The following is a 12,179-nucleotide window of genomic DNA, read 5'->3' as shown; positions in this document are numbered from 1 at the left end:
TGTCTGTGGGAGTATATAAAGTAGGCTGTGACAAATGGTACATGCCTGAGAGTTCTCCCTTCACGACTTCCCAATTCCATTTTTAATGAGGTTTTCCTTTACACATTTTCACAGAATCAACTGTTGTACCACTGAACACTGAAGAAAGATCATTTCTACAGGTGCTATATTAATTTTATAATATATGAATTTTTTTAATTGTGGTGAGAACACATAACAAAATTGACTTAATCGTTTTTAAGTGTACAGTTTAATGATATTAAGTATATTCACAGTGTTGTACAACCAATCTCCAGAACTTTCTCATCTTGCAAAACTGAAACTCTCTACCTATTAAACAACTCCCCATCTTTCCCTCCTCTTAGGCCATGGCAATCAACACTGTACTTTCTGTTTCTATGAATTAGACCACTTCAGAGAGCTTATATAAGTGGAATCATCAATATTTGTTTTTGTGACTGGCTTTTTTCACTTAGCATAATGTCTTCAGGGCTCGCCCTTTTATAGCATACATCGGATTTCCTTCTCTTTTAAGGCTAAATAACATTCCCTTGTATGTACACACTACATTTTGTTTATCCATTCATTCACCAATGGACATCTTCTACCTCTTGGCTATTGTGAATAATGCTGCCATGAACATAGGTGTGCAAAACTATATGAACTTGTTTAACAATACATATCTGTGCCTTAGTTTTTGTTTAATAAATAAAAATGAAAAGAAAGCTTATTCCTTTGAATGCTCCAGTTCAAAATCATAATGCCTATCTGTGATTACACCTAACAGTGAGTAACTGATTCCTTCAGTGGATTAATGCATTTGCCTTTCAAATTCCAAGATTTGTAGTCTAATTTAAATGTAATCAAAATATATTGACAGGTATTTAAAAATGACAATATTCCATGGGAAAAAAATGACAAAATTAAGAGTTTTTAAAATTCACATTTGGTTAAGGACATATTTACAACAAAATTATTTAATTTTTTTGTTTACCCCATATACTAAGACCTACATATCTGTAGCAATTTTACAAAAATTTTAAGCCATACTTTCAAATTTTAGAAATGCTCATAAAGTGCCTATAACTGAAAATCTTTTGTAACGACATATGATAAAATTTTGCATTTTCTGTAGGAAAGAATGTAAAGTAAGATTAAGTTTAGACTATTTAAGCCATCACTTTAGGAGCTATTATGAGAATTCAATAAAGTGGCCTTAAGAGATGATACTGTTTCAACCATCTCATGGTACAGGTAGAAATATGAAACACAAAGAATCATGAACTTGCCCCAAACCACATAACAAGCCATCCTCAGAAGTCATATATTACATAATAATTGTAATGCATAATTGTATATATTGTATATAATGTACAATAAACTAATTATTTAATGTTATTGCTATTAGCTTTGACAATATAGGCAACTCTTGATTATTCAAGAAATATCTAGATGATTAAATAGGTACAGTATAATGGTAACAAACAGTGCTATGTCAAAGCAGGTACTTAAATATCTGTATCCTTTTGTTTTTCTATTCCTTTATCTACTTCTTATGGAGCAGATAAGAAAGTAAAAAAGATTAAATATGAATCTATTGTTATTTTTACTATCTTAGAAACACTAATAACAGGTTTGTTGGAAAGATTAAAATTATTGCATAGAGTGAGGTTTTTAAATTACCGATCAATGTATGTTTATAGGAAATTGCTTGACCTATTTAAAGAATTTTTTTTAATTGCATATATATCCAGAATTTAAGAGCTGGGTGAGACCTTAGAGATGACCTGATTCAACTCTCTCAATTTACCGGTGAAAAAAGTTGAGATTGGAAAGAGGGACCTGTCCAAAGTCTCCCAACTAATTAGTGAAACTAAAGCATTGGTCATCTAAATCCCGGTCCAGTCCACGCTGCCCTCCTCACTTCCACATTCATCATGATACTTCCACATAGATAGGAAGAAAGAATTACATCTGATTTCAGATCTCTCAAAAGTAACGGTTTTGTGCTAATAAATGATTTAATGGTTTGATTCCTTCACTAAATTTAGTCAACATCAATTGAATATGGCTAATTTATGATAAAGGTCATTAAAAAAACTTTATATAATTTACTGTGGCACCAAATATTATTAGTATTTAGCAACAGAATATATCACTATTTGAAAATACGCTAGATTAAAGGGGTCATCTCTTGACACATATCAAATCAACAAACACAAGGATATTCCCTAGTGTTGGGGAGAAAAATACAAAGAGGTGAAAGGGTAAATAATAATGAAGGTTAAGATGGTTCAAGAAAATAGAGTTACAGAAGGAATGGCTCAAGGAAATGCATGAGCAATTGCTAACAGGAATGGGATCAGATTAAGGAATGAACTGCTCCAAGGGTACCAAGGCCCAGAAAGGCTTTGTGACAGAGGGCAGTTGAGCTGGGTTCTACTGCAGTGCTCCTGGAGAGGTAGAGAGGAGAAAGGGCAGCAAAGGCAAAGGGAACAGTGTACTGAGAAGCAAAGACAGACATGGGCATGATTTACTCAAGAGGGAGTTATCCAAGTTGGCTAGAGCTACAGGTCTGTGGCTAAGGAAATACTACAGGCTGACGAGGCTGAAAAGGAAACTTGGAAATCTGGTTTCGAAAGTCCATTGTATTTCCTCCCTTCTCTTTTCTAAAAGTCAAAACTCTGGTGAGTTTTAAAAATATATTAGAATTCATTCTCATTCTAACGGAAAATAAAACAATAGCACCTTGATTTTTTTTTTATTTTTTTATTAAAAAAAATTTTTTTTAACGTTTATTTAATTTTGAGACAGAGAGAGACAGAGCATGAACGGGGGAGGGGCAGAGAGAGAGGGAGACACAGAATCGGAAGCAGGCTCCAGGCTCCGAGCCATCAGCGCAGAGCCCAACACGGGCTCCAACTCACAGACCGCGAGATCGTGACCTGAGTTGAAGTCGAAAGCTTAACTGACTGAGCCACCCAGGTGCCCTAGTGCCTTGATTTTTAAAAGGAAAAATGTCCAAATCATGAAAAGGAAAAAAGAGCCATCTAAAGTGAGAAAAGAGTCTGCTCTGTTATAGAATCCTTCTCTATGTGCTTATATGTCTAATTTGAAATAATAAATGACTCAATAAATCCAAAATAATACTTAGGTTAGTTAAATTAAATCACTCACTAATGACATTATCATATGACTTGAGAAAAAAAAATCTAACAAATTCAATTTTAAAAGGATAACCAACTTTTTTGTGGCTCACAAAAGCACTGTCTGACATAATTACCTATGTAATTCGTAAAACCTCATCTACCTAAGCCAAAAAATCTAACTGTATAAAACTATCCCGACGCCAGTTTTAGAATTTGCATTGTTTTACCCTCCTGTAACTTCATCTGTGATTGGATGTTCTGCTATGAGGCTGTTGGGGAATGGACAAGAGTAGCAGACATTAAAGTCTAAGAGTCTACCACCAAAACAAGAACAAAAACAAAAAAAATCCTTAAATGGTGTGGACCTTTTAGAGGCTTCAGGGAGGTTATGAGAGAGAAGGATAACTCTAGGACCTCACTGAAAACACTAGCTAAGGGAGATCTCATGTTAGGAGCTGGTGATGTCCCACATATTTATCTTTAATTAGCTGCCTGGAATTTAGAATGTCTTTTCTCAAAGAAACATCAAAAATGGTAACTAGGCTTCCAGGCTAGGCCAAACAAACAAACAAAATATACTTTAGACAATAACAAAGATTAAAGACTACACATTAACTGTGACAAATAATAAAACTAATATAAATATATTGTAACATGTTTAAAACACATGCTAGCATGTGGGCCTAGCACTCCCAGGGACAGACCTTTTACCCCAGCTTATATGAGCTGAGTTAAATGTCCCCTCTCACACATCCCCAGTTTCAGCAAATCAGGATGACTCACTGACCCTAAAACACATTCTCAGTTCCATGAATTTTTAGTCTTTGAAGCCCTTCTCCTTAGTCTACCTATACAAATACTCTCTGACAATATTCACATCAACTCCACATGGTGACAGCTGAAATATTCTAAAAACAGGGCTTGTATATTCTTCTTACAACTCAAGACCGTACTGCAGGTAAAAGAAGTAAAGATAAGAATAGTGAAGAAGGACTTTTTGGACTTTCCTAGGCACCAGCTAGGCCTAATTCTGACAGATCACAGAACCACAGATCATGCCTTCAAAGGACCCTTTGGATTCCCAAGGTGGAACAGCCATGACTTTATAAGCTGCATGGGTGCAGTGACCAAGTGTCCTCATTCTTTCTCCAGAGCCCAGAACTATGCCCACACATGGTAAGGAGAAAAGAATAAATCCTTATACAAGCCTTGCTTCCAAATTTCATCATCATCCTACAAGAGTCCCCCTTCCTCCTGTACCACTCATCCTCGTCTCCCTTCTGCCCCTCCAAAAACAAGCAGACCCTTTATGCTCTAAGTTTAACTCCCAAGTAAACACAAATTTTGCATCAAAATATGGGCTACTATTATCTGTAAACAGAGAGCAATGCCAACCACCTCCACTCCCCACCCCCCTCCCCACCACTACCAATACGTACTCCATGAACAATGGCTGTTTAAAAACATGCTGCCAAAAAGAAATATGGCAGTTCAGGAGACAGCTGGCCTTATTGCAGGCATGCTGGCTATTAACTCTGTAGGATATTTCTATGCTAAATTCAGTTACACAAAAGGCTACTAATAAGCATTTATTTTAATAAACAAATACAATAAATATTGTAGATAATTGGGGTATTTATAAGTTGGAGAATACTAAGATTCACCAGGTTTAAAATTTTACATACAACTTTGATTCTATATACTTTGAGCCTAGTATCCCAGTCCTAATAATTTTAATGTACTCATAAAGTAAAAGAACAGAAGGAAAAAAAGTTCAATAACATCAGAATACCTACTCCCATGCCACCAACTAGTATAAAGTTCTACAGCAGTCTATACTTTCCTGTGTAATATACACCGAGATTAACTCATTGTTCAAAATCTCTAAAAATATAATATAGGGAAGTAGAGAATTATTTTTGTTGTTTTTCCTAAAGTACAGCTTTTTCAAAGTTTCAATACTAACGTATAAAGTGTTAACAGCTGGGGCTCCTGGGTGGCTCAATTGGTTGAGCATCAGACTTCAGCTTAGGTCATGATCTCACAGCTCATGAGTTTGAGCCCCGCATCGGGCTCCCTCTCTTTCTGTCCCTAACCCACTCACATTCTGTCTCTGTCTCTCTCAAAAATAAACAAATATTTAAAAAAATCTTCAGTGCTAACAATTATAGTAAAAGTAACATTATCTGTGTTAATACTCTATGGGTCATATTCTGTATTTGCTAGACATGTGCCTTTGAAAAGCCCAGTTTTTATACATTGCTTTGAGCATCACCGTATGTTTTATTAAATAGTACCATTTGATATAAGAGCACAAAATGATATTTTTCCAGAAACCATTTGCCCTAGGGCAAATATCTCTTGCATCACCAAATATACTTTACAAATCTGTAACTATTCTTGTTATGACAGTCCAAAGCAGATACACTCATTTACACTTAGGTAGAAACTTCAGTGGAGAGAAATATTTAATGGACTAATAAAATGGAGATAGAAGCATGTAACTACAGTCTGGGAATGAAAGCACTCAAGGGCACAGAGCCTAGTTCATATCTTGCTCTCTGAATAATCTGTGTCCTTTCATCACTCACCTCTATTTCTCAAGACCATCTTTTCTCTCCACCCATTTTTATTTCTCCCTCTTTCCAAACATCTGACTCATCAACTTTTATTCAGCTTCATCTAATAAGCTACTCTTCTACTTTGAAACTCCTTCACTCAGATTTTCATGAAATTATAGCAAGAGGAGATCCTTGTGGAGAGCAGTGTGAAGTTGTGAAAGAAAGGTAGCATGGAGAGCATAGGATAGGGGGTGAAAGGAAATGGGACACCATGGGGTTCAGGTCTGTCCTGCCTGCATCTAAAAAAATATTTCTCCTCACAGTAGAAAGGCAGAACAAACTATATCCCACTAAGCCTCTAAGTTGGTTTAAGAAATACCATCTACCTACAGCAGGTAGCTCATTACAGAAAGCAAGGAAGCAGTCTCAGGTTTCGTAAGTGGATAGCCGGGGCATGGGTGAATACCTTCCCTCTAACTTGCTAGTGAGAGGTCACTTGTGTTCCAGTGGCTACTCTCACTTCTCAGACTTGGTCTACAATATTATCTTATATGCCCTTCACAGGCTAGTAGCAAGTTTTCACATGAGGCAACTGCACAAAATTTCCTATCTTTTTCATATTTTTTGACAGCAGCATCATTAGGAAGGAATTAACCAACACAGAAAAGTGTATTCTACCTTTGCACTCAGTTTTTGTTTCTGAGACTCGAGAAGTAAGAAAGCTCTGAGATAGGAAGGGAATAGACAGGAATGAGAACTTCTGGGTGTGGCTCTGGCTGAATTGAGATTGGAGGACCTTGACGATGTCTGTACTCTAAAGTATGCAAAGTACAATTATCTGCCAAAGCTGATGTTCAGCTCTGCACAATTGTGTAATGGGAAACCCTGATGCAATGCTTAAATAACCAAAATCAGAGATGAAGGGAAGGGTACATCTTTCCCAGCTCTCGTAGGTACAGGGTAACCTCAGTGTAACAGCACATAGAAGATTTAAAGAAAGACTCCATTAAAAACTGCCTTTTAACCATTTCCAACTGCAAGGGCTAATTAAAACAGCTTATTTACCAGTGCCAAACATGAGATTCCTAGCTGAAGAAGTTAAAGCCACAACAATGTCGAAGAATCATTTTGTCTCACAGAAATAATTCCAGCACACATTTTTCTCTACAAAATGTATCCCACATATTGTACTGTAATCATGCTGTAACCACGATTCCATTTACTCTCACAACAAATACAAAACTACAGGAATATATTTTCATTTCTAGGGAAAGGAGGCAGAGTCATAATGTGTAAGGTTACTCTCCTCCACTGCTGGAGATGCAGTGCCACACTGCAAAAGGACTAGAAAATTATAAGTCATAAGATCATTTCTAAAATCCCGTTAGGCTATTTTTTTTGTAATTTCAAAAACTTTTAAGTGCTTTAAAACCAAAAGCAGGGGCGCCTGGGTGGCGCAGTCGGTTGGGCGTCCGACTTCAGCCAGGTCACGATCTCGCGGTCCGTGAGTTCGAGCCCCGCGTCAGGCTCTGCGCTGATGGCTCAGAGCCTGGAGCCTGTTTCCGATTCTGTGTCTCCCTCTCTCTCTGCCCCTTCCCCGTTCATGCTCTGTCTCTCTCTGTCCCAAAAATAAATAAACGTTGAAAAAAAAATTAAAAAAAAATAAATAAAACCGAAAGCAACTGAAGCAAATTAAGAAAATCAATGGCAAAATGTAAAAATAACATAATAGCCCAACTGCTCCCACTAGAAGAGCTGCATAAATCCACCAATAGACGATCCCTGTCAAACTACAACCGCTAAGGGGAAAAAGTTTGCTAATTTAAGAAAATTGTATACATGCAGGCTGCTGGGACGACCTCTAGGTGCTGCTGTAGAGAGACCCCCTTTCTAAAGACTTATTTCTTTCCGGGTATTTTAGCCTCCCCCACCCCCTGACTGCACTGCACTGCGCAAAGCCATTATAGACAATCACTTCAAACATATTTGCTGCTGAAAAAGCCTCAGAAACTAACATCCTGCAAGGTTCAAGAGAACAAACAATGGCTTTTTACTTTTTGTTTCAAATTATAGTATAGATGGATGAGTTAGACTAAACATTAGCAGGTTTAGCAGATTGTGTCAATGCAACCAGGAGGCCGAAGAGACGCAAAAAAAGCTACCACTGAAGCCCTCCTCCTTCCCCCAGCCATCTCTACAAAAGGACTATTATTAGTAAATGTTAAAACCAATCCTGTGCATAAGTTAAAACTGTCAGACGAGACTGGGAGATGTGGGAGTACAGGGTGGAGTGGTTCCTGCGACGAGCTCTTAGCAGCCCAGGCTCCATCGGATATGTCAGCCCCAGCATCCGAGAAGCTGACGAGAGATGGAAGCTCAGAGGAAAACCCTGCGAGCGTCGCGGGGGGAGGGGGAGGCCTTAACGTTCGGATCAGATTAACCAGTGCCAGACCGCGGTCCCCGCGCCCCGCATCTCCTCTGATCCGCAGCATCCCAAAAGCCGCAGGGAGCGAGGGACTGCAGGGCCGGACGAAGACGGGGCAGCCAGCCGCTTTACCTGTGATGGACCAGGTCCAGCGGTAGAACTCCACGGTGTCGTTCAACGCCGTGGACACCACGTTAAGGACACTGCCCGGCTCCGAGTCCAAGAGCCCCATCGCGGCTGTAAGCGGGCGCCGGCGGCAGCGGGAGGAGAAAGCGGAGACACCGCGGGCGGATTGACCCCGAAGGCGACGCCGACGGAGTGAGAGGCAGCCGGGGACCCCTCTAACGGCGGCGGCCCAGCTGCGTCTTCTCCTCCTCCTCGGGGCGCCGCGGAGGTAGGGATGCGGCGGCTGCGCCGACTAGCCGGGCGGAGGAGAAGGTACGGTCCAGGCTCCCAGGAGAAAGAGAAGGAGATCCCGCCGTGAGCTCCAGGCGCTGCACCAGTCTGCCGCCTCGCGCCGCCGCCGCTCCAATCCCCTCGGCCCGAGTCACGTGGCCGCGCGCGCGGGGCGGAGGGGCCTCCGCCCCTCCTCCCGCCCGCGCCACTGGGACTCTTGCGCAGGGATGCTGCGGTCGTGGGGTGGCGAGAGCCAGGTCCGCGCAGGCGCGCGCCGCCCCGCACCTCTCGCCGTGCGGGAGCAAGACACCTGGGCAGTTCTGAGCTGTCTGTCTTCCCACCGCCCACACCGCGAGTCTCCCTAAGGCTCCTTCTCAGTCTCGGTCGTCAGCAGGAGAGTACGCCGCCTTCCCACGGGTGACCTCGCTTCCTCCCCGATACATCTTAGAAAACAAGACAGGGAAGAATGGGCGTTTTGTGAGCAAGGATGAGGTAGGCGAGGTGCTTTGGTCCTTACCTGTCATTCACATCTATTTCCTTTAGGTTCGGTGTTTTCACCCCTACTAGCACATGCCTGTCCTGACAAGAGAAATGCACAAGTTATCCCTCTAAGTTAGTGAAGTGATATTTGTCTTCCAAGCTACACTGTGATTGGACTTTGGGGTCTACTCACTAACCAATTTACAAATAATTTGAATGAATGCTTGCGTGTGATTTGTAGACTCATTTATTATACCTGGAATAATCAAAGCAATATAATTGTCTTAAATAAGGTCATTATGGCTTCAGACAAGAGGGAGGACGGAGAGAGCCCTTACTGTTAGAGAAGTCCTCTTGGACCTGAAGAAGTTGAGGTGAATGTAAAAGGATAATTGCTCAGGAGACAAAGGACAATCTAGGGGAAAGAAGAAAATATTAATTTTTTATTTTAAAAATTGTTTAGATGGTAAGGTGGGAGCCAACAGTATAATATACCCCTGAAAAGTAGCAAGTATAATCTACATACAGTTCTTAATTTGATAGTTTCTGATGTCAACAAGACCTTTGAGAATAAACTTCTCACCTACTTGTTACTTAAACATGTCACCTACGTTTTGTTTAACCTTTTCTCCAGTTGTTGGTTTAGGATGCTCCATTTAAACCACTGAGCCAAGTGTGTGATTGCTTCTGCTCTTTGGCACTGTTAAAATAATAGGAATGCTGTTTTTTAGCATATTTGGATAATGTTTGTTTTCCAGTTGATTTGGTTATATGTTCTTTGACTTTATTTTATCTTGGCAACATCCTAGAGGATAAGAATTATTTTTAGTTCCTCATTGAGGACCTAACCCAGTGCTATAAATAATAACTAATGAATATTTATGATGATGTCAACATTATAACATACTTATTTCAGAACATAAAGACTATTATAAGTGGCAGGAGATTTAGGGAGAGAAGAGGTAATTAAATGTAATTGATTTATTATATCAAGCAACCACAGTCTTCTTTAATGCTGTATTCTTGAAATTAACCAAATAAAATGTAATTTATCAAATATATTTACCAGATTAAAGTTTTTGGATTGAAATTATGGTTTCTCAAGTCTCAACCCCAAAGTTCTGTGTATCATACAGAATTTAGTAGATATCTATATACACACAGTCAAACTGTAATACCTGAAGAGTAGATAAAGATCAGTGATCTACTCTATGTACTTTGATGATCTAGTGAGGTTCAGATTAGTTTGACCTTCACCTAGAAAATTGATTACTACTTCTATATAGTGAAATCCTGGATACTTTTTATGGAGAACAGATCCCCATCCTCACCCACATTCACACACACAAAACTTCATTCAGCATCTTAGTTGTTTAATGCAGTGTGAACTTGTTATAACAGCTTCAAGTATTTTTCTAGCCTCTCTGTAGTAGAGGCCAATTTAAGCCCCTCTATTCACTAGGGGGCGCCTGTCACATACAAGAAAATCCTAGACAAGTGATGACAAAAAGTCAGGAGTGGCACTTACACTTCCTTCACAGTACCGAGAAGAGTAGTATGTTTACTTGCATTTATGATCTGTCTAATCATACAGCATGAAAAGTACCCTAGAACTTACCCACTCTGGAGCTCCATTACCCAGTATAGAGACTAATAGTCCAGTACATACTCAATTTGCAAAGGGAAGGAGACCTGCATGTTCATTCACCTAGAGTGACAACCATCTAACCAAGGCCTTGGTGGCATCGTGACAGAACAAAATCAAATATATGCATCCATAGTATCTGCAAAATTTTGAGGCCTAGAGTTATTTGTTGTGGATTGAATACAAATAAGATATAGTTATCTACAAAAAATTGAGAGGGGATATGATTATCATAAAAATTGATTTTATATAAAATAGCAAAATATTTTAACATTTCTTACAGCCCATGCAGAGTTAACAACATAAATCAAGCTGTCCATTTTTTCCCTAGTGTTTCTGCCTTTCCACATTGTCAATATCATTAGCAACGTGTGCTTTCAAAAAAAAAAGTGAACCTAAGAATCTGTTGAATCAGGAATGAAAGCATGTAGTTTGATGAAGAATCGTAGAAAGGCCTCAAATGTTACGTAAGTAAATTGTAGATAATACTTACAGAAAATGGAGAAAATCCTTGGTAATAAAGTTGACCCTTGAACAACACAGGTTTGAGCTATGTGGGTCTACTTATACATGGATTTTTTCTCATAAGAATCTAGGAAAAACTTTTGGAGATTTGCAACAATATGAAAAACTCACAGATGAACCACATGATCTAGAAATATCAAAAAAATAAAATTAGGTGTGTCATGAATGTGTACAATATATGTAGATACTAATCTATTTTATCATTTGCTATCATAAAATATAGCAAATCTATTATAAAAAGTTAAAACTTATCAAAACTTACCCACACAAACATTTATAGACCATACAAGGCACGATTCACAGTTGAGAGAAATGTAAACAAGTGTAAAGATACAATACTAAGTCATAACTGCATGAAATTAACTGTAGTACATACTGTACTATTGTGATAATTTCATAGCCCCTTCCTGTTATTGTGGTGAGCTCAAGTGTTGCCAGTATCCACTTAAAACACTGTGTGAGAGGCACCTGTGTGTCTCAGTCAGTTGCGCATCCAACCCTTGATTTCAGGTCAGGTCATAATCCCAGGGTTGTGGGATAGAGCCCTGCATCAGGACTAAGCATGGAGCCTGCTTAAGATTCTCTGCCTCTCCCCCTCTGCTTCTCTCTCTCTCTGTCTCTCAAATAAAATTTTTTAAATACACACTGTATGATACTGATCCTCTCTGTATGAATAATATGTCTCTCCAGTAAACTGGGAATCACAGTAATAAGTGATCTCTCCTGGATCTCACATAGTTTTCATCATGTTTAGTGCAATACTGTAAGCCTTGAATGGGACCCATACAAAGTGTCACTAGTGATGCTGGGAGTGCTCCCAAGAAGCAGAGAAAAGTCACAACATTACAAGAAAAAGGTGAATTGCTTGATATGTACCATAGATTGAGATCTGCAGCTGCAGATGCCTGCTGTTTCAAGACAAATGAATCTAGTGTAAGGACCGTTGTCAAAAAATAAAAAAATAAAAAAAAATAAAAGGACAAGTCATGAAGCTGTTG

General features: G+C 39.2%; 1 protein-coding gene across 1 annotated transcript in view; it reads right to left on the bottom strand.

The window, feature by feature from the left end:
* ELOVL4 (ELOVL fatty acid elongase 4) overlaps nucleotides 1-8,700 on the bottom strand; it is a 32,649-nt gene extending 23,949 nt beyond the window's left edge. Inside the window, exon 1 of the mRNA XM_015073998.3 lies at nucleotides 8,268-8,700. Within this exon, the coding sequence (XP_014929484.1) occupies nucleotides 8,268-8,367 (100 nt within the window). The 5' untranslated portion in view covers nucleotides 8,368-8,700. The remainder of the gene's footprint in view (nucleotides 1-8,267) is intronic.
* Between the last annotated feature and the right edge of the window lie 3,479 nt (nucleotides 8,701-12,179).

The sequence above is a fragment of the Acinonyx jubatus genome, chromosome B2 (genome assembly GCF_027475565.1).
Source record: "Acinonyx jubatus isolate Ajub_Pintada_27869175 chromosome B2, VMU_Ajub_asm_v1.0, whole genome shotgun sequence".
NCBI classification, from domain to species: domain Eukaryota; kingdom Metazoa; phylum Chordata; class Mammalia; order Carnivora; family Felidae; genus Acinonyx; species Acinonyx jubatus.
This window is presented reverse-complemented; position numbering and strand designations above follow the sequence as displayed.